Source organism: Colobus angolensis, unplaced genomic scaffold (assembly GCF_000951035.1).
Source record: "Colobus angolensis palliatus isolate OR3802 unplaced genomic scaffold, Cang.pa_1.0 Scaffold142, whole genome shotgun sequence".
Taxonomy (NCBI): domain Eukaryota; kingdom Metazoa; phylum Chordata; class Mammalia; order Primates; family Cercopithecidae; genus Colobus; species Colobus angolensis.
This window is the reverse complement of record NW_012114511.1, coordinates 4,306,440-4,329,796: the sequence shown is the minus strand read 5'-3', so window position 1 is coordinate 4,329,796 and position 23,357 is coordinate 4,306,440. Positions and strand designations below refer to the sequence as shown.

The 23,357-nt window shown below is 41.3% G+C and overlaps 1 protein-coding gene across 2 annotated transcripts in view; it reads left to right on the top strand.

The window, feature by feature from the left end:
* Positions 1 to 23,357, top strand: part of SIL1 (SIL1 nucleotide exchange factor) — a 245,699-nt gene that overhangs the window by 171,087 nt on the left and 51,255 nt on the right. For both annotated transcript variants that reach the window (XM_011935316.1, XM_011935317.1), the window contains 2 exons: positions 2,283 to 2,474; positions 7,945 to 8,066. In XM_011935316.1, coding sequence (XP_011790706.1) covers positions 2,283 to 2,474; positions 7,945 to 8,066 — 314 coding nt within the window. The remainder of the gene's footprint in view (positions 1 to 2,282; positions 2,475 to 7,944; positions 8,067 to 23,357) is intronic.

Below are 23,357 nucleotides of genomic sequence, written 5' to 3'. Positions count from 1 at the left end.
AAAAAAAAAAAAAAAAAAAAAAAAATGCCAGAATTATAAAGATGGAGAACAAATTAGTGACAACCAGGGCACAGGGACATAAGAGAATAGAATGGGAGGATAAAGTATAGCTATAAAGGAGTAGCACATAGTAGATTATGTGATTGTGGTGGGACAGTTCTCTAGCATGATTGTTCTGGTAGTTATACAAGTCTACATCTCAGGTAAAATTACGTAGAATGATACACACACACACATACATGTAAATGAGTACATGTAAAAACTGGCAAAATCCGAACAAGGTGTTTAGTCTAGTTAACAGTATGGTACCTGTGTCCTTTTCTTGATTTTGACATTGTAATATCCTTATGTAAAATGTTAACATTGAGGGAAGCTGGACGAAGGGTACATGACACTCTCTGTACTATTTTTGTTATTTCCTGAGAATTTATAATTATTTCAAAGTAAAAGGGTTTTTTTTTGTTTTGTTTTTTTGAGATGGAGTCTCGCTCTGTCGCTCAGGCTGGAGTGCAGTGGTGCAATCTCGGCTCACTGCAGCCTCCGCCTCCTGGGTTCAAACGATTCTCCTGCCTCAGCCTCCTGAGTAGCTGGGATTACAGGTGCGCGCCACCATGCCCAGCTAAGTTTTGTATTTTTAGTAGAGATGGGGTTTTACAATATTGCTCAGGCTGGTCTGGAACTCCTGACCTCATGGTCTGCCTGCCTCAGCCTGCCAAAGTGCTGGGATTACAGGCATGAGCCACTGTGCCTGGCCAAAAAGTTTTTTTTTAAGGCCTTCTTGAGAGTCAGGCACACATAGTTTTTGTGAGACAGATGTCACTAGTTTCTTATTGTGCTCACTTGCCTATCATCTCACAGCTCTAGAAAGTGACTCAGCCGGGCCGGGCGCGGTGGCTCAAGCCTGTAATCCCAGCACTTTGGGAGGCCGAGACGGGCGGATCACGAGGTCAGGAGATCGAGACCATCCTGGCTAACTCGGTGAAACCCCGTCTCTACTAAAAATACAAAATCTAGCCGGGCGATGTGGCGGGCGCCTGTAGTCCCAGCTACTCGGGAGGCTGAGGCAGGAGAATGGCGTGAACCCGGGAGGCGGAGCTTGCAGTGAGCTGAGATCCGGCCACTGCACTCCAGCCCGGGCGACAGAGCAAGACTCCGTCTCAAAAAAAAAAAAGAAAGTGACTCAGCCTTCCCAGACCTCTTTGCTTGGCTTTGGCAGCCATCCAGAGACCTCTGGCTGGGTGCAGGGAGAGCATCTCATGTTGTTTTAGCCCAGAGAATCAGGATGTGGCGCCCCATGGATGTGATTGCTCCGCTAGGAGCTTGGTCTTTTTTAAGAGAGGCTGATTCATTTCTTTGGTTGGTGTTTCTATGGAGGGCTTATAACTGGGGAGAAAAACCCATAGGTAACAGATGAGCAATTTGGAGCTGACAGCTGTTCATCATCTGGCTTTTTATAAATATCTGTGCCTTTTAATTTTTCTTGGAAGACAGATACATAAACCACCGTGACTTTTCAGACTCTCTTTATAGGCACTATCCTCTCAAATTGGGAAGAAAACAGTGTCACATGTATAAAATATTTAATTAAAGTCTTTTGTTCACCTCTAATGTAACTTCATTTTAAAATTTTTATATGTGAGTGGGGTGGGGAGGGATTGAGAGAAAATTGTTCGAGATTCGAGTATAGTACATATAGTAATTTAGCCATATCAAACAGTTGAACAAATTGTACACCTGTGGTTAGGTTGACAGTAATGACAGTGATTTAATTTTCATCAGCAAATTGCTCCTGCTCTGACAGCTCTTACCCATAGTTTTCTATGTCCAAGTTTCCCTAAAATGTTGTTGGGTTGGGTAGGGCAAGGCCAAGATAGTCTATGTTTGTGAAAAGTGGAGAAGCAGGGTGTGGGTTATTCTACCTTAGGTCTCAGCTGTTTCATGTGTGGTTTGGGGTTGAAGATGAACTTGCATTACTTCCTCTTAACTCAGTGGTTGTGACAAGAAGCCTTTCTATTCTTCCTGAACATTGGAAATCGGACTTGAATAAGTGAACCTTGGAACATCTTGAGTGTGTTTTTAGAGCAGATGCCTATATAGGTAGACTTTGAGGGCTCTATTCTCTGTGCATCTTAGAAAGTATTAGTATTTTTGATAGTGTAGATTAGAGAAGACTGTGAGTCTTGGAGCAGCAGTTTTTTGGGGATGGGCATCCATAGTAGACCACAGACATCTTGGGGAGATGTCTCCAACCATTTTAATCATCTCTTTGCTGCTCTCCTTAGGCAAGGCAGGCTGAGGTAAAGCGTCTCTTCCGCCCCATTGAGGAACTGAAGAAAGACTTGAATGAGCTGAATGTTGTCATTGAGACTGACATGCAGATCATGGTACGGCTGATCAACAAGTTCAATAGTTCCAGCTCCAGTTTGGAAGAGAAGATTGCTGCGCTCTTTGATCTTGAATATTATGTCCATCAGGTACTGTATTTCTTCATCCGTAAGTCAGACTTTTAACAGCTCCAAAAATAAATTCCCCCCTCCCTAAGCCCTAAGAAAATAGCATCAGCATCTTTAGTTCTCTCACAGAGCACAGACTATTTTTAATCTAGGCTTATTGTCTTTTGTAGTAAGATACAGTCTTAGAGGCTAGAGCCAACCTCTTTTTCTTTTTTTGTCTGAGTCGGAGTCTCACTCGGTCGCCCAGCCTGGAGTGCAGTGGCATGATCTCGGCTCACTGCAACCTCCACCTCCTGGGTTCAAGCTATTCTCCTGCCTCAGCCTTCCAAGCAACTGGGATTACAGGCATGCACCACCATGCCCAGCTAATTTTTTGTATTTTTGATAGAGACAGGGTTTCACTATGTTGACCAGGCTGATCTTGAACTCCTAACCTCAAGTGATCTACCCACCTTGTCCTCCCAAAGTGCTGGGATTATAGGCATGAGCCACCGTGCCTGGCCAGCCAACCTCTTTTTCATGTGGAGTGTTACCTTCTTTAGTACCTCTGAGGGTACCGCAGAGATAAAATAGGCATAGTCCTTGTTATGTAGCGTATAGCCTGGACAGGAAGTAACTGAATAATGAACAATTGAACAAATTAATTAAATAATGAGATAATTTAAGATTGTAATGAGGGCTCCAGAGGGTGATGTCTTAGAGCCTAGTCATGGACAATAAAGCAGGCTTCTCAGAGGATGTGACATTTAGGCCGAGTGTTATAGGATGATTGGGGTTGGCTGGGTGAAGAGGGGGTACTAGAGCAGGAGATGGCAAACTACTGCCCATAGGTCAAATCTGGCCCTCCTTTCCTAAATAAACTTTTATTGGGGCACAGTGACCCCTATTTGTTCATGCATTGTTTATTGCTGTTTTTATGCTACAATGGCAGAATTGAGTAGTTGTGACAGAAACCATACGGCTCACAAAGTCAAAAATATTTACTACCAGGCCCTTTAGAAAAAGTTTGCCAACCCTTAGATTAGAGCATTCCAGCTAGAGGAAACAACATGTGCAGAGATTCTAGGGCAGGGAAGAGCTTGGTGAGATTGAGGGCCTGGAAAAGATTGGAGTGACTGGAGCACAGTGGCCTGGAGGGGAACACAGATGAAGTAGGCAGGTTTGGGGGTTGGAGAGGTGAGGTTGGAGGTACCATGCTCTTTATGATTTTAGCCTTGATCCTAAAAACCATTGAAGAGTTTGAAGCAGGGAAGCAACTGATCAGACTTACAATAACTAATATTTGTTAAGTGTTACTACGTACCAGGCACTGCTTCAGGTGCTCTGTACGCATTAATTCATTGACTTCCATGGCTTCCCTATGAGTACGTACCACTATTAATCCCATTTTGTAACCGAGGAAAATGAGGCACAGAGAGATTATGTAATTGCTCAAGATCATCCAGCCTAGTGAGTGGTAGAGCTGGAATTTGCAGTAAGCTCTGTCTGACCCTAACTAAACTCTGTGCTCTAAAACTTTTGGCCACTCTGTTTCTCAAAGGCAACTGATACCTTTTGAATTAAGCTCAAAAGGTGGAGCTAACGAGGAGCCAATAAAAGCCACTGATTTATTCAATAAATAAATAAAGTGTCTGCTAACTCGCGGGCACTGTTTTAGGCACTTGAGATACGTCTGTGAACAAAATTAGGGCTTAACCTTCTAGCAGAAGCAGATAGACAAACATAAGAAAGAAATAATTATAAGTAATATGTTTGTAGGTGATAAATATTGTAGAAATATAAAAACTACGGTGAGATCGGAACTGGCAGCATTGAGAAGGGGCATCTCTGGCTGGATTAACAGCAAGTGCAGGAGCCCGGTGGTGGGAACATGCCTAGTGTGTTTGAATCAGCTGGAGCTGAGAGTGGGCAGAGGAGAAGTAGATGGAGCTCAGAGAGACAATGGGAGGAAGAATATAGAGGGCCTGTAGGCCATGGAAAAAAGTGAACTTGGATATTATTGAAGGATATTAAGCAGAAGAATGACGTGATGTGACTTACTTTTAAAAGGATTCCTTCAGCTGCCGTGTTGAGAATTAGACTGCAGGTGGGGGTCTTGGTAGAAGCAGAGACCATATAGGAGGCTATTGCAGTAATCCAGACTAGGGACAACAGTGGCCCAGGAGGCTATGTAATCATAATCAAAGACTTGTTTGAGATCCTTGTCAAGACATAGATCTCAATGTCCTCCCATGCATGACAGCGCCCTTGTTCTCTATAAACTGGGCTAAAACACATGCTTTCTTCCTTTAGGATTTTACCAGCGTCTGGTGAAAGAGGATGAGTATGCACTGTGTCCGCAGGAATTATGGGGCAGCTTCTTCATCTTCTTTCTCTGCTCATAACTCTTTCTCAGGCCTCAAATAGCAGGACTCTGATCCTCTTAGAGAAAAAAAATAAACCTTGGTTCTCTTTCCCCTTTCCACTCTTACTCTCCAGGGTAAAAACCAAAAACTCCAACAGTTTTTCCATTAGAGATATTTAAAGGATTAAGGATACAAGGAGTTATTTGTCAACTCAGTCCTCCTTTGATGTTGATAGCTTCTATTTTTTCTCATCTTAACATATTGGGATGAATCTTTAGGTATCAGGTCACTATGGGCTCTTGCACATGAAACACCAAAATGACCAGAGAGCTTATCATACCTGGAAGGGCGTGAGTCCACAGGAGGCTTGGGCTAGCATTGCCCCAACAAAGTTTTTTGTTTTCCCTTGTAGGCCCTTTGTCACTTGGCAGTGTCTTCCCTAAGGTGACATCCCCATTCTGCTTTCATAGGCCACCTCACCAGACCCATCCTAAGGTCATCCCAAAATCAGTCCCTGGCAGAAGCCAAATTTGTCTTTTGGCAGAGAAATGTTCTGGATCATTGGTATTTTGATTGGAAGGGCTGATGCATCAAGCTGCCATGCAGCAGTGTTAAGCTGTGGTTTCACTGGGGGATTAAGTAGGACACAACTCGGTCCGAGTCCTGGTTGTGATGGGGGCTTGGGGTGATGTAGTACTAGCTTTAAGGAAGATGGCACTTTTGTAGCCAGGAACTTCCCCAGTCCCTTCTCATTCTAGACTCACTGAATGGTGGTTTGAGGAGCTGTAGGCTCCAAGGACCCAAACCAGGTCTGCCAGGCTTCCTCACAGCCATATTTGAATTATTAAACAGGATATGTAAAAAGCAAAACCTTGTGTGTGGAAAACAGATGGTGAGTTATTTATGAGGAGCAGCCTCCATCCACCCCATCTACCTGGGGCAGTATATTTGCCTTCTCCCATGTGTCTCCTCAGCTATGTGCCACCATTTCTCCCTTTCGCTGTTTCCTATTCTCTCATCATCTTATCAGTGCCCTGCTTCTTTCCTTTCCTCCAGGGTGTTGACATAGTTCCCTCCTGCACTCCCTCCTCCTCTTCATCTCTGCCTGTCCCACCCCACCCCGAAGGCAGCCTGAGAACAGTTTTGGCCCCAGACCCAGATGGGGAGCTGTGGACCTGGGCTGTGGTCATGGTTTCTCCTATATGTCACCAGGGAGGGTCCAGCTTTTGATGTGCCCTGGGCAGAATGAATCGTTTCTTCCTCACTGTTAGTGAAATAAATCATGAGAAAACATCCTCAAAAGGCTGAAGTGCTTATATAAATGTCGGCATTTCTATCATGCTGAATTATCATTGTAGTAATAATAGATAAACTGACTCTAGAACAGAAGGTCCGTGACTCTGGGCTGTGTTGCTTTGGAGCTGGCCGAGTGGCAGCTGCTCCGCTAGGAACTCATACCAGCTTTGATAATGGCCATTCCAGGCATGGTATGACAGGATTCTGAGCCATAGTTTTGTATCCAGAAAACCCAGAGGAAGGACAACCAAATAATAGGCAGTGAATTCTTATATTGTAAAATCAGAGCATGTGGGGAAGGAAGGAAGGTGCTTATGTCAGCAAAACACGCAGCCCAGAGTCTCCCTAGTTAGCTGGGCTGTAGCTCAACCATTTATTCCTGTTCATAAGAACAGTTTGGGGCAGAAAAATGTCCATGTCCTGGGGCCATATGGCAGGGCAGACTTCATGCTTACTTCACAACCTGGTTTAGCCATTACTTCATGTCTGTGGTACCAGAGGCCCATTCGTTTTGTTGGCACAGATACCTCAGATTGCCTTTTTATTCACACTGGAGCATTATTTCAGGAACATTCTTTTCTGATCAAATTCATACTCATCAATGCAACAGTTATTCATTGAGCACCTAACTGTATGCTCAGCACCATCCTAGTCCCTGGAGCTACAAGCGTGGACAGACAGACAAAACCCCTGGTCTCATGGAGATTCCATCCAAATGTGTATGAATGATCTTTCAAGTGGCAACAACAGGCTAGGCCACCACAAAACACTAGCAGAGTCAAATACCAATTCTCACACTTGATTTCCCTGTCGGAGTCCTCTCCTAGTTCAGAGAGGCAAGGACGCGGTTGGGAAGGGGCCCTGTGGAGTCTGGAGGAGAAAAATGGGTAGCAGCCACTGTTGTTGGGCTTCAGCTTCCTGAGTTTTCCTCATGATTGATAGAGTGGGATTAGCATGTGGGCAAGATGCAGCCTTTGTGGCAACAAAGATATATTCAAGGGAGACTGTAGCGGGTACATGTAGAAACAGGATCCAGTGACCTTTCTGAGGAAAGCGAGTTGTCTTGTTCTAGGTACTAATAAACTGTGGGTAATGAGATCCCCTGTAGAGTAAAAGAGAGAATCTGGACTTGGGGATTTGGTGCTTAAATGATAGCCTAGACCAGTGCTGCTGAATGGAACTTTATGTAATGATAGAAATGTTCTGCACTGTCTGATACATAACCACTAGCCAGTAGCACAGGCTTAGATGAAAGCCTTTGGGAGAGTGATTTTCTTGTATATTTTATCATGAATGTCTTCAGATACAGTCAACCTGAGATGCAAGAGAAAGGTACTTTTGTCATTCCCCTCCCCAGCACTCTTACAGCAACCCCCCTCCCAACAGCAGGACTCTTTTTCTAGTCCCTAGCTTCTAATTTAAAATCAGCTTAAAAAATCTGCCTTCACTGTCCCCATTGGGATTGGACATCAACAGGAAGCATGGCACCGTTTAGTGGTGCTGATGACGCCAGATTCTTTGTGTTAACAGCTTGTACATTAGGAGTAAGCTTTATGACTCATTACAATATTAGAATTTTCCAGGACATGTTTGGCATAAGCAATAGCTAGGTGTCATTTCCGCTGATTCCCACGCAGGTGCTCATCAATCATGTTAGATGAATTAGGAGTTCTCAAATTTAACAGTATTAAAAAATTGGTTTTTACAAACCTTTTCTTAGTCAAAAGGGCTGTTATTGCTTTTTCCATGGGTTTTTAATTTGTTTTTGAATAGTCACCAAAAGAAAGGGTCTAAGAAGAGCTTTCCTTTCCCTGATGGCTATGCTGTACTAAGCAGTGGCTCTGTTGCAGATGGACAATGCGCAGGACCTACTTTCCTTTGGTGGTCTTCAAGTGGTGATCAATGGGCTGAACAGCACAGAGCCCCTCGTGAAGGAATATGCTGCGTTTGTGCTGGGGGCTGCCTTTTCCAGGTGAGCAGTGTAATGGAAATCCCATTGGCCAGAATTGCTTGGCCCGATCCACTTGGAAGAAGGGTACACTTGAATGTGCCTGTTTCTACTGACATTTCAGTGTAATCTCAATGAAACTAGAGTAAAATTTGATTCTGCCCTTATTCCAAGTAGATAGGAATTTTTACCCATGTTGTCACCATCTGTTACTCTCTGTTCCCCTATCTTATGTATATGGACATTTAATAACACATCTTAGGTCACATTCTCTGTTTTATTCAAAGCTCATAAAAAGTTAGATCAACTATAAATAGTAGAGAGGGAGGGGGATAAACAAGAGTAGATAGAGTAGATCTTTTGGCAGTAAAGCTACATCTAGTGATGATAAATGATGAGCCTGAACAAGGGAGTGCTTTCAGGGAGGAATGTGTCTTGCCCTAGTTGTCTGGAACCAATGTACATGCAGTCAGGTTGTCGCACTCTCTAGGTTGGGAATTGTTGAGAATTTCAGTTAGTCTGGCTTGTGATGGAGGACTGATAAGGCAAGAGGAGTGGGGAGGTAGCATCTCAAAAGAGTAGATGCCAAAAGATATGTAGGTACCACATCATTCTACACCGCCTGCAAAGGTCAAGATGTCTGCATGCTGCAATTGGCTGTTGGAGCTATTGTTCCTCCCAGTTTTGAAAATCAGCTCTTAGGACCATTTGTGCCTTTAAAACAGGAACAAATATTTCGATTCTTGCTGCAAGGGCATGGGTGGAGGCTATTAGATGCTTAGATGCAGGTCACGATGTTACAGGAGAAAAGCTATTCTGAACATATTTACCATTGTAGGCTTTGTTTCTAAAAGATTTCCTTTGTGCTTTATCTGTGCTTGTTTTTTAAATCAGAATCTCAGTCTGATGCTCTCTCACTCTGACAGGAATTCAGCATATTTTCTTAGTAAGTTGAAGGGCAGAGCTGGGAAAGCTGGAGGAGTTGTTCCGTGAGGAGAGGCACTGCCGGCCTTTGTTTCTCTTATCACCACTCTGCCTGGATCTTCAAGCTCGGGCTCCCTGTGTTGGTGGTGTTGACAGTCAAGGCTCTGGCCTCCAGGGCAACTCCACCTCCCTTGGTCTCACCTCCCAGACTCAGAGTCTCCCAGGAAGCCCAGGGAAATCTCCTCCTATGCAGCCACTGGAAAGATGGAAAATCTGCATATTTAATGTTAGTAGCTGCGGTTTCAGTCATGAGGAAGTCCAGGAAATCCAGGGTCTTAGCCTTATAAGACTTTAGAGGCTTGAGAACTTACTGCAGCTCACTTTTTACTTCTCAGGCCAGAAAAGAACTAAATCCAACATTATTAACCTCTCTCCGGACCCTTTTTGGAAATCTTTGCCTTATTCCCGAGTACTTTTATTCTACCTTTAATATTAACAAATTACCCTATACGTCCCTTGCCATTGCTTCTGGAAATACATTTCTTGAGGGGAAACTGTGTGGCATTTTCATGTCACATCCTAGTTAAAGGGGACTAATTAAGTGACTTGAGAAACATGCGTTGAGCCTGCTTTGCAGACCCGTAACTCACCAAGGGACTGTGCCAATGTGTGATGTTATTAAGACTTTTCTGTGATTGTATTAGCTTAAGACCATGTTAACATGCAGCATCAACTAAAATTTAAATAGAGATAAATATAAAATATTGCAATTTAGTGTTTTGGTGGCAAGCAAACTGCTGTATTCAGAATGTTCTAGCTGGGTTTTTGATGGCTCACTGGAGGGCTGTTACCGTGACAGCAAGATATGGAGCCAGAGCTTTTGGAAGCCAACAGCAGGCTCCCAAACACCATGGAAATGTCAATGTTTTCTGCAAAGAGGAACCTGATGCAAGGTAAGGATATTTCTATACGGAGAGGTAGGTTTCAGTACTCTAGTCTGATATTCATCATTTACTCTTCATGTCTTAAGTATTGGCTCTGCATCTCTCTAACCGCTTCTAGTATACAGGTGTATATACACCTGCCACACATGTGCACAAACACACAACACAGTGATGGGATGAGCTTGCTTTTTATCAAGAGGGTGTTCAGGGGGTAGTGAGCACTCTGGAATCATGGAGTCTCAGCACTGGGGATAGTATCTGGAAGATACTCTTTCTAGTTTTCTGCTGATGGGCAAGAATACTGCTCAGTCAGTCCAGATATTTGGGTATTTAGGAGGATTAGGCAGACCACTGGACCTACAGTCAATCTAGTTTCAAGTTTAGTTTCTGCCATTTCCTATGCCCATGGGCAACCTTTCTAAGCCTCACCTTTTTCTTTTGTTAACAGGGAACATTAATAGGTGTTCTCTGCATTTCATAAAGTTGAGTGAGTGTCAAATAATATACAATGACTTGTGAAAATGGTTGTAAAGCATCTGTCAATGACAAGGTGGTATCAACATCATCCCCCTCATCAGCATGTGTCCTTTATACTATGAGTTTCTGCTATAGAAATTCTTATTTCTTTTCTTTCTACAATAAAAACTTTTATCCTCCTCATTTTCTCTTCTGTTAAGATGCTTATATTCTACCATGTATCTCTTGGTGCTAATCTTCTTTTTTTTTTTTTTTTTGAGGCAAGGTCTCATTCTTTTGCTCAGGCTGGAGTACAGTGGCCCGATCTCGGCTCACTGCAACCTCCGCCTCCTGGGCTCAGGTGATCCTTCTACCTCAGCCACCTCTGTAGCTGGGACTACAGGTATGTGGCACCACACCTGGCTAATTTTTATAATTTTTGTAGAGACAAGGTTTCACCATGTTGTCCAGGCAAGTCTCAAACTCCTGGGCTCAAGCAATCTGTCTGTGTTGGCCTCCCAAAGTACTAGGCTTACAGTTGTGAGCCACTGTGTCCGGTCTCTTATTGCTAATCTGCTGCTTCATTGAGGGTATTTATTTGCCTGCTTGGGTTAATTGCTTGATAAGGTTTCCATATACATTTGTGTGGATGAAGAGATCTATTTCCTGGTGTTAAACATGAAGCAATTATTCCGAGATCAAGAAGAGAGAGTTCATGTAAATGTAACTGACATGACTCCTAAATGTTACATGGTCACTGAAATAAAGTTTATTTAAATATTATTCACATTTATATATGGGTCACACATGTTCATTTTCCTCTGTTTGTTGCACACATATAAGGCAGGTCAAGCTCTTACATAATAAGGTACGCAGGGGTAGGGGTGCTGGTGCTTTTAGCAGCTTCATCTTTTCATGGTTTTTCTTTTGTCTCAAACCTGCTTTCTCCTTCTTCAAGTAAAGTACTTTCATTGGCCTTTCTGTGACCTGATTTAATCTCATGGTGGCACTTGTGTGTGTCTGTCTGCAGTCTGACCTACCAGGAGTCTCTGGAGTTCCAGACAAGTCATTTGTGTTTCTGTATAAGGGGAGTCTCGAAAAGGCTTTGTGAAATTTGGAGGCCAGGCAGCCTTCTGTAATCTGGTTTTGGTTTTTAGCAAACTGGCCGCCTGCTTTTGTTTTCCTCTTAGCTGCCTATATATCTCTTTTACCTTGTAGCTGTCAGGAGTTAAACTATCAAGTAACTAGTATGCCTGCCTCATGTAACACTGGCTTTACTGTTCTCATGCCCCTGCCTCAGTCACCTTTGGAGTCCTATATCCTTCTTTAATAACCCATATTCTCATCTGCACATGTATGAATTATCATGCAATTACATGGGCTTATAAGCATTCATGTTTGTAGGACTTTTGAACTTTCCACAGTTTGCAGGATGTCATGGAACTGAACCCAGCACAAAAAAGGATGTACATGTGCCATTGGTCATAGTGAGATTATGTAGTCTTACAGTGGATCCCCAGAACAGGATTCTGTTCTTCCCCCTTTATCCTTGGCATCTTCCTTGGAACCTCCTTGGCAGATTTTGGGTTATATATATCCCTTTATAAAATGAATGTGTTCCCCTCCCCCAACCTTGTCCCCTCTCATCTCATGCTTTGTTGGCTCTCTTAATTTCCTCAGTTGTACTCTTCCTGCTGAGCATTTACCAATTAATTTTAACTATTTGGACCTGGGTGCGATGGCTTACGCCCATAATCCCAGCACTTTGGGAGGCCAACGCAGGTGGATTGCTTCAGCCAGGGTTCAAGACCAACCTGGGCAACATGGTGAAACCTCGTCTCTACAAAAAATACAAAAATTAGCTGGGCATGGTAGCATGTGCCTGTGGTCCCAGCTATGCTGCTCGGGAGGCTGAGGTGGGAGGATTGCTTGAACTTGGAAAGTCAAGGCTGCAGTGAGCCATGATCATACCATTCATTGTACTTCAACCTAGGTGACCAAGTGAGGCCCTGTCGGAAAAAAAAAAAGAGTAGACAGAAAGGAATACAAATGAATGCACATGAGCATTAAATTAATGTACTTGAAACTACTATTCCTACAATCTGGTTTCTGTCCGTACCATCCCTGAAATTTTTCAAGAGTACTTTGTCATCATTGGCATCTTTGTGGTAGTCAAAATGTTGGCTGCTGCTTTCCTTAGGGAACTTTACCTCTTGGCTGCCATGTCATTATAGTCCCTTGGTTTGGGGATGACTGTAATTAATCACTCACTCCCCTTTTCCTTTTTTGGCAACGTCATCATCTTAACTATCTTCTGTTAATAATTGTAGCTATTCACAAAGATTCTTCCAGCCTTGTCCTCCTTTTCTCTTTTCATTTTCTCCCATAATTGGTCCTATCTATTCCTGTGATTTCAAATCCAACGTCACTGTGGATGACTCCAGTGTCTACATTTAAGTCCAGCCTTTTTCCTGTGGTCTTCTCCTACATTTCTACCACACTGTCTCATCGCACCTCAAACTCAAGAAAGTGGAACTCATTATTGTCTCACAAACTAGATTTTTCCTCCTACATTCTCATTTTATCTGTTCTTGGCATTGTGATTATTGTAGTTCTCCAAGCTTGAAACTTTTGAGTGATATTTGAGTCTACTTCCTGTTTCACTTTCTCATTAACTTGGTGAACAAGTCCTGTGAATTTTAATTTCTACTGTTGTTGTCTACTAGACAGTCATTCCCCGTTTTTCTGGTTTTTAAGGTTTTTAGAGACAGGGTCTCATTGTGTTGCCCAGGCTGGAGTGCAGGGGCTCTTCACAGGTGTGAACATAGAGTACTACAACTCAAACTCCTGGGCTCAAGCAGTCTTCTTGCCCCAGCTTTCTGAGTGGCTGGGATTACAGGTGTGTGTCAGTGTGCCTGGCCTCCCCCTTTTTCATCTACTAAGGAACCTCGATAATGTGAGGGCAGCAATATGTTCAGGCAAAAGGTTCCCTTCTCCAGTTCTAGGAAATGAACCATGGATGGTCTAAAGCAAGCCTGGAAATCCCATTCTCTATGAATGTGTGTTAGTTTAGAGATGGCCATGTGACCCAGTTCTGACCAATGAGACGTAAAGAGATATTTGCTTGGAAGCCTCTGGGAAGGATTTTGTCCTTATAATAAGATAGTAAGGAGACCCTACCCACTTCTTCCTGCCTTAACTGCAGCTGTCTTGGAGCTGCAGCAGCTGCCTTGGACCAGTGAGGTAAGAAGCACGCGAACAAAAAGCCAACATGCTGAGGAGGATTATAGAGGGGAAAGACAGGAGGAGGAAACTGGGTTATTTATGATGTAGTTTAGCCACTTTCATGATTTTGGAACCATCTACTTCCAGATTTTTCTTATGAGAGGTAATGAAATGTCTTTGTTTTTTAAAATCAATGTTAATCATGATTCCATTACTTGGCAACTGAACATATATTCATATTGATACGAATTCATTTGGATATTTCCAAAATCCCTCTCAGATCTTTTAATTTAAAAAAAAAAATCTTCTTGATCTTCATAGCATTCACCTCAATTTGCGCTTATATATCTGGTTAGTTACCTGTTTATTGTTAATATCCCTTGTTAGATAGTACTTAGGGGATAAGATCCCTTTTTTATCTTTATCCTGCTATCTCTCTAATGTATAGCATAGGACCTAGTATTGGGTGGATGCTCAGGAAATAATTATTGAATGAATACATGAAAAACAAAGGAATAAATTGATACCTTGGAAATGAATTTTTTTCAGAGAACATTGGAGGCTGAGTGGACAGTGCTGTTTTTATTATTAATGAGGTAATCATGGATGATTCACATACCGCACCTTGACCCTTTAAAATCTAAGGCCATGGAAATGAGTGTATAGCCCCACTGGCTGAAGGCTCAGAAAATAGAAGGTTGGAGGTTGGGATGAGGTCACACACTGGAGATGCCAATGTTTGAATAAAAGTTCAAATGTGACCCCTAGGACTTGTCTGACCTCTTGTCTCTAGTAGCTAATTTTTCCACACTCTTATAGCGACAGGAGTGGTGCTCAAGCCTTTTGCATCTGATAAACTGACTAGCATATTAACTGAGATTGGCCTAGGAAATTGGATAGTCATAGCTCTCTTAAGCTACAGTCAAAGTCAGATTACTTTTTTCAAATGGCAAATAACAACGAATGGAAAATGACCTCTGACTCTGACCAGCTATCCTGAGTACTACAGAAACTAAGCCTTCATTCTGGGGAGGGAGGCACCACTTTGCATAATACACTTGTCCCTTTAGCATTTCGGTTGAATTTGTCTTTGTGATGATGTGCCCTGCCTTGTCCACATCCTCTATGTGACTGCCTTCAGATTTTTTCAGTACTCTCACCTTCTTAATTTCTTCCCTACGTAACTCTCAGCACACAAAGTTCTTTGTTTTATCTTCATCTTTATTAGCATTTGTTGTTGGACACCTAAACTGACTCTTTTTTTTTTTTTTTAAAAGGGGGCTCACTCTTTCCCCCAGGTTGGGGTGCAGTGGTGTGATCTCGGCTCACTGCAACCTCCACCTCCTGGGTTCAAGCGATTCTCCTGCCTCAGCCTCCCGAGTAGCTGGGATTACAGGCGCGTGCCACCACTCCCGGCTAATTTTTGTATTTTTAATAGAGATGGGGTTTCTTCATGTTTGTCAGGCTGGTCTCGAACTCCCGACCTCAAGTGATCCGCCCGCCTTGGCCTCCCAAAGTGCTGGGAAAACTGACTCTTTAAAACATCTGCTTCTCTGTTGTAAGCCAGTTCTTTCATCTATTTCCCCAACAAAATTGAAGGCTTCTTGAGCATGGGAACTGGTACTCAAATCTGTAGTGCTCACAGCACCTTATAGTGGGTAAGTTTCATGTGGCTGCTTTGAACATAAATGGTCTAACACAAAAATTGAAGTCACCAAAAATTGGTGGGAGAAAGCAAGCCACCAAGAGCAAGGAGTCTTTAAATTTTTTCTATGCTTCGATTTTGTTTGATTTTTCTTCCAGTGAGTATGTATTATTTTTGTAATTAAAATTTAAATAGTGAGTGATGAAACAAAGCAAAACAGCACTGGGAGACTTCTCAATCAATCACATGGCATGTTTCCCAAGAAATTCTTAGTTCAAATACCTGAAGATATTGTATTAAATATTTAAACATTTATTTAAAATTTAAATAGTGAGTGATGAAACAAAGCAAAACAGCACTGGGAGACTTCTCAATCAATCACATGGCATGTTTCCCAAGAAATTCTCTTAGTTCAAATACCTGAAGATATTGTATTAAATATTTAAACATTTATTTAAATGCTTAATTCAACCAATAAACTGTAGAGCCACTGCTCTATGTAACTGCAGGGGAATTTAATAATGTCATATTCTTTATGTGGCAGCCCTGTAAGAAAGTGAGAGAAATTCTAAAGCAAATGTAATGGAAAGCTCAAATCCTAAGAGATACAAAACACTGAAACTGACAGCTGACCTGGGAACATTTGCTATTCCCTAGTGGCTGTGAGCTCTTGGTTTCAACAGGAATCATAATTTAGGGGACAAGAGACAAAGCTTAGGGACCATGAAATAATTAGAAAAGTGAAAATCTTCCACTCAAAAGGAATTATTAGGGCAAATTGGCTTTGAGTGAAAGGGAGAAATATGCCCGCAGATCTTCAGTCTGTTTCCTAAGGAAACTGAGTCTGACATGCCTTCTGAAAACAGTATAACCCCACATAGGAAGCAATCTTGATAGAAAATCTAATCTGAATTTGAACATACTTCTAGATCTGACTTCCAATTTAAGGGAAATATTGGGGACAGGTGAAACGTTCAATGATATAATAGACTTGCAATCAGCAAAGACCAGACTGTGGAAAACTGTAGAGCGGGCAAACTACTGGATTTTTCACAAAATAAGATACAAGAGAAAAAAATAAAGAGATGGGATGAAACCCATAAATTAAAAGATATTTAAGATGAATATCAACCAATTATAGTTACAATATGTGTATTTTTTGTTTTATTTTTTGAGACAGGATCTTGCTGTATCACTGAAGCCTAGAGTGTGGTGGTGCAAATACGGCTCACTGCAGACTCAGTCTCCTGCCTCAGCCTCCTATCTAGCTGAGACTACAGGCATATGCTCCATGCCTGACTAGTTTTTATTTTTTATTGTTTTGTAGAGACAGGTTCTTACTTTGTTGCCCAGGTTGATCTCAAACTCCTGGGCTTGAGTGATCCTCCCACCTTGGCCTTCCAAAGTGTTTGTATTACAGGTGTGAGCCACCATGCCAGAGCTCTATGATATATTTAGATCTTGACCAAATCAACAATCTGCAAAAAAAGAAAAAAGAAAAAATCATGAGATAATTGGGAACTTTTAAACAATTACTTGATATTTGGTAATATTAAGGATAATATTAAATTTTTGGTGTGAAGATGGTATTGTTTTGTTTTTGTAAAAAAGAGCGTTTTTAGAGAAGAAGCATGCTGAAAAATTTATGGGTAAAAGATAGGATGTCAGGCCAGGCACAGTGGCTTGTGCCCGTAATCCCAGCACTTTGGTCTCCCATCCAAGTACTAACCAGGCCCAACCTTGCTTAGCTCCAAGATCAGATGAGATCAGGCACGTTCAGGGTAGCGTAGTGATAGATAATCAAAGCACTTTGGGAGGCCAAAGTGGGAGGATCGCTTGAGCCCAGGAGTTCAAGACCAGCCTGGGCAACATAAGGAGACCCCATCTCTACAAAGAAATATTTTAATTTAGCTGGGTCTGGTGGTGTGTTTCTGTGGTCACAGCTACTCAGAAGGCTGAGGTGGGAGGACTGCCTGAGCATGGGAGGTTGAGGCTGCAGTGAGCCATGATCAGGCCATCGCACTCTAGCCTGGGCAACAGAGTGAGACCCCATCTCAGAAAACAACAATAACAACCAAAGATAGGATGTCTCCATTGTGCTTTATTTTTTGATCTGAGGAGGTGGGTAGGTGGCTGAGTCGGGGTATAGATAAAATAGTACTAGCTATGACTTCATAATTTTGAAAGCTGAGTGCAGAGTCCATGGAGATTATTATACCATTCTCTGTATTTTAGTATATACATGAAAATTTCCATGAGAAAAATTTTTTTAAAACATAGTTTGAAATTGACAGAATTTCCAGGTTACTGGTAGATGCAGAAACAAATCCTCTTTGGAGGAACTTACATCCAGGCCTCAGAGCATCCCCACAAACAAAAATCTTCCAACGATCATGAGCTCACAACCAAAATATCACAAAGCACATGAAAAATAAGGCACTATGAGTTAAAGACAGCAGAGACAAATAATCAGACTTTTAAAACTGTAGCTAGATGGGGTGCAGTGGCTCACACTTGTAATCACAGCACTTTGAGAGGCTGAGGCAGGAAGATCACTTAAAGCCAAGAGCTTGAGACCAGCCTGGGCAACAAAGCGAGAATATGTCTCTATTAATAGTTTTTAAAAATAAATACAAATTTAAAAAATTATAGGTAGTAAAATTCACAGAAAACAAAATATAAAATAATTATTTTAATATGCTTAAATAAGATTTTATCAAAAGTAAGGGCAAAAAACAATAGGCTATCAAAAGTGACAATGGACAGATTTGAAAATGATGAAAAATTAACTTCTTTTAAATTGAAATAATTTTTTTTTACTTGGCAGATAAAATTATATGTATTTATTTTGTAAAACATGTATATAAAATATATATACATTCTGGAATGACTAATCTTGCTCACAGTTATCATTTTTGTGGTGAGAGCACTTAACATCCCTCCCTCAGCGTTTTTTAGGAATACAGTGTATTGTTATTAACTGCAGTCACCATGCTATATGATAGATCTCTTGGACTTGATCCTCCTGTCCATCTGAAATTTTGTATCCTTTGACCAACATCTCATTACTCCCCTGCCCCAGCAACCACCCCAGCCCTTGATAACTACCATTCTACTCTACTTTTATGAGGTAAATTTTTTTAGATTCCACATATGTGCAAGATTATGCAATACTTGTCTTTCTATGCCTGGCTTATGTCACTTAACATAATGTCCTCTAGCTTTATTTGTGTTGTCACAAATGGCAGTTTTTCTTTATTCTTTTTCTGGCTGAATAATATTCCATTGTTTATGTATATCACATTTTCTTCATTCATCCGTTAATGAACAGTTAGGCTGATTCACAAAATAGAACTTCTTGAAGTTGAAAATCTAATTGCAGTTAGGAATTCAGTAGACAAGGTAAATAGCTGGTCAGACACAGCTGAAGAGTAATTAAGTAAACTAGAGTATAGAATTGAAGAAATTACCTAAACTGCAGCATAGACTGAAAAATAAAAAAGAGGTTAAGAGATGTGAAGATTTGAATATAAAGGTCTCACATGAATTTCAGAAGAATAAAGAGAATATGTATGAGATAGGCTATATTTAAAGAGGTTTGGCTGATACTTTTCTAAACCTCTTTAAATTGATGAAAGACGTGAATTCTGATTCAGGAAATCCACTGAATCCCATGCACAATGATTCAGAAGATAATCCATTTCTGGTAACATAGTAAAACCACAGAAAGATTGGGTTATAAAAACAGAGGCCAGGTACAATGACTCAATCACACCTGTAATCTCAGCACTTCCCGAGGCTGAGGTGGAAGGATCGCTTGAGGCCAGGAACTCAAGACCAGCCTGGGAAACATAACAGAAGAAATATCAAACAGGGACCTCAGCAACTATTCCTTCAAAGGGGGCAAAGTTGATTTGATTCATTTGTGGAGCAATTTGTGCCCTAGGACATTGTTGAAAACAATAGAGCTCTTTATGTTTCAGGGATTAACCTTCTGTTTTGCAAATATTTTCCCAAATGTGTATTTCTCTTCATCCCTATTTATGATACTTTTCTATATGGAAGTTTAAAATATTTATTTAGAAGAAATGGATACTTATTATTTTATGGTTTCTGTTTTTTATGAGATACTTAGTAAAACCTTTTCTGCAATGAGTATTTTTTCTTCATATTATTTCAAAAATATGAAATATTTCAAAGAAGAGTCCAGAAAATCTTATGCTCACTACCCAGATTTAATAAACTAAAATTTGTTATATTGGCTTCAGATTTTTTAAAGAAATAAGATATTAGATATCATTGATGACCCTTTCATGATCCTTTGTATTTCCCTTTGTTCTCCCCCAGAGGTAGAGGTAACCACTGTTCTGAATTTGGTGTGCATCATATCTTTTTTGTTTTTTTTTGAGGCGGTTCTCACTTTTGTTACCCAGGCTGGAATGCAGTGGCACAATCTCTGTTCACTGCAGCCTGACTTCCTGGGTTCAAGCAATCCTCTTGCCCCAGTCCCCCAGGTAGCTGGGACTACAGGTGAGTGCCACCACACCTGGGTAATTTTTATATTTGTTGTAGAGACAGGGTTTCACCATGTTGCCCAGGCTCGTCTCAAACTCCTGAGCTCAAGTAATGGGCCTGCCTTAGCCTACTAAAGTCCTAGGATTACAGCCATGAGCCATCACTCCTGGCCTATTATATCTATTCTTTATAGTTTGTCATATATATCTGTCTTCATTGTATCCCCCCTCCTGCATACACACACACACAAACTGTTTTAGTAGTTTTCTGTGTTGTTACATGTAGCTCTTGTGTACATTTTCTGTTTAGCATCCCACTATTTGAAAACCTTTGTTAAGGAACATTTAGATTGATGCCAATTTTTTGCTATTACACACAATGTTGGTTACATATGCAAGTATGTCCCTAGGATATATGCGTTAAAGTAGAATTGGTAGGTCATATGCACACTTTCAGTACCACTAGATAATGCCAAATTGTTTTCCAAAGTGGTTGCTAGTGGAAATAAACCACTGTGTTTCAAAAAACTCATACTGTGTTTGAGGGTTCCTATTTCTCCATATCCTTGTCAATGTTTCGTATTAAGAGTTTCTATTTTTTGCCAATTTGTGGGTATGGTATAGTATGTCATTCTTCTTTTGAATTTACTCTTTCCTGACTACTATATAAATTGAGTATTTCCCCCCCCCCGACAAACACACAATTGGAATTATACTATACAGATTTTTTGGTTTGGATTACATATGTTTTTGTGTTTTCAATACAACCATCTTTTTAAATTGCCTCTTAATATCTTTTGCCTGTTTTTTCCCATAGAGTCTTTTGTTTATTTTTTAGTTGGCATTTATATATATAATCTGGGTACTTATATATTTTATATGTATTTTCATGAATTATATATAGTCTGAATACTGTCTTTTTTCAATTATATGCATAGCAAATATAATCTTGTGTGTGGCCGGTCATTTCACATTGCTTATGTTGCATTTGTTACAGACATTTTAAAGTATTTTTAGAAAGTCAGAATTATCCATCTTTTTCTTGAAGTTTATGCTGTGTGTTTTAAGAAGTCTTTCCTTGAGGTATAGAGATATTCGCCTGTATTAACTTCTGAGAGTATAAAGTTTTGATGGGTTTTTATTTTCATATTTTTATGTATGCTGTGAGATATAGATTTAATTTTAGTTTGTATCATGTGGCCAACTAGTTGTTCTGGCATTATGTACTGAAGAGTATATCTTCTCCCCAGTGAAATATAATGGTTTCTCTACTATACACTGAATTATCTTATTTGTATTGGTTTGTATTCTGCTCCATTGTTCTCTTTTTCTATCCTTGCACCAATCTCATATTATTTTAATTACTGTAGCTTTATATGTTTTGACATCAAGTAGAACAAAACCTTCATCCTTATTCATATTTAAAATTGCCTTAGATCAGGGATGCAAGGATGGTTCAACATGTGCAAATCAATACACATGATATGTCACATTAACAGAATCAAGAACAAAAACCATATGAGCATTTCAATGGATGCTGAAAAAGCAGTCAGTGAAATTTAACATCCCTTTGTGATAAAGATACAAACTGGCTATAGAAGGAACATGCCTCGCCGGGCGCGGTGGCTCAAGCCTGTAATCCCAGCACTTTGGGAGGCCGAGACGGGCGGATCACGAGGTCAGGAGATCGAGACCATCCTGGCTAACAGGGTGAAACCCCGTCTCTACTAAAAAATACGAAAAACTAGCCGGGCGAGGTGGCGGGCGCCTGTAGTCCCAGCTCCTCGGGAGGCTGAGGCAGGAGAATGGCGTAAACCCAGGAGGCGGAGCTTGCAGTGAGCTGAGATCCGGCCACTGCACTCCAGCCTGGGCGACAGAGGACAGAGCGAGACTCCGTCTCAAAAAAAAAAAAAAAAAAAGAAGGAACATGCCTCATAATAATAAAGGCCATGTATGACAGACCCATAGCTAACATTGTACTGAACAGGGCAAAATGGAAAACTTTTCCTGCAAGATCAGGAAGAAGACAAAGATGCCTACTTACATCACTTTTATTCAACAGAATACTGGAAGTCCTGGCCAGAGCAATTAGGCAAGAGAGAAAAATAAAGGCCACCCAAATTGGAAAGGAAGAAACAGTTTAGACAATGTGAACTTTTTTTCTTTGTCTGAGACTCACTCTGCCACCCAGGCTGGAGTGCTGTGGTGCAATCATGGTGCACTACAGTCTTGACCTGCTGGGCTCAAGCAGTCTTCCCACCTTAGCCTTCCAAACAACGTGATCTTCTACTTAGAAAAACCTAAAGACTCCACCAAAAAAAAACTGTTAGAACTGATAAATGATTTCAGGAAAGTGGCAGTATATAAAATCAACATACAGAAACCAGTAGCATTTATTCTTTATTATTATTTTAGAGACAGGGTCTCTATTGCCCATGCTGGAGGGCAATGGCGCGGTCATAGCTCCCTATATAACCTCAGGGCTGAAACAATCCTCCTGCCTCTGCCTCAGTAGCTAGGACTGCAGGTGTGCTCTACCACGCCTGGCTAATATTTTCATTTTTTTACACAGATAGGGTCTCACTACGTTGCCCAGGATGGTCTTGAACTCCTTGAGGATTGCTTGAGGTCAAGAGTTTAAGATCATCCTGGGCAACGTGCCTTGGCCTCCCAAAGCTTTGAGATTACAGGCTTGGCCATCGTTTCCAGCCAATAGCCTTTCTATATGCTGACAGTGAACAATCTGGAAAAGAAGAAAGCACTTCCATTTACAGCAGCTACGAAGAATACCTAGGAATCAATTTAACAAAAGAAGTGAAAGATCTATAAAAGGAAAACTGTAAAACACTGATGGAAAAACTTGAATTGGATATGATATAGTGTGGATATATGTCCCCTCCAAATCTCATGTTGAAAGGTAGTCCTCGGCCGGGCCAGTGGCTCACGTCTGTAATTCCAGCATTTTGGGAGGCCAAGGTGGGCATTTCACCTGAGGCAAGGAGTTTGAGACCAGCCTGGCCAACATAGTGAAACCCCATCTCCACTGAAAATACAAAAATTAGCTGGGCGTGATGGCAGACGCCTGTAATCCAAGCTACTCTGGAGGCTGAGGCAGGAGAATCACTTGAACCGGGGAGGCAGAGGTTGCAGTGAGCTGAGATCATGCCATTGCACTCCAGCCTGGGCAACAAGAGCAAAACTCTGTCTCAAAAACAAACAAACAAACAAACGGTAATCCTCTGCATCCTACTTTATTCATGAGGGAAAAACAAAAAAGAAAGATAATTCCCAGTATTAGAGGTAGGGCCTGGTGGGAGATAATTCGATCATAGGAGGCAGATCCCTTGTGAATGGTTTAGCACCACTTCCTTGGTGATAAGTGAGTTCTCCCTCAGTTAGTTCACATGAGATCTGGTTGTTTAAAAGTCTGGGACTGCTCCCTTCTCCCACTGTCACCGTGTGAGACACTTGTTCCTGCTTTGCCTTATATCATGATTATAAACTTCCTGAGGCCCTTACCAGAATCAGATGCCAACACCATGCTTTCTGTACAGCTTGGAGTACCATGAGCCAAAATAAAACCTCTTTTCTTTTTTTTTTGTTTTTT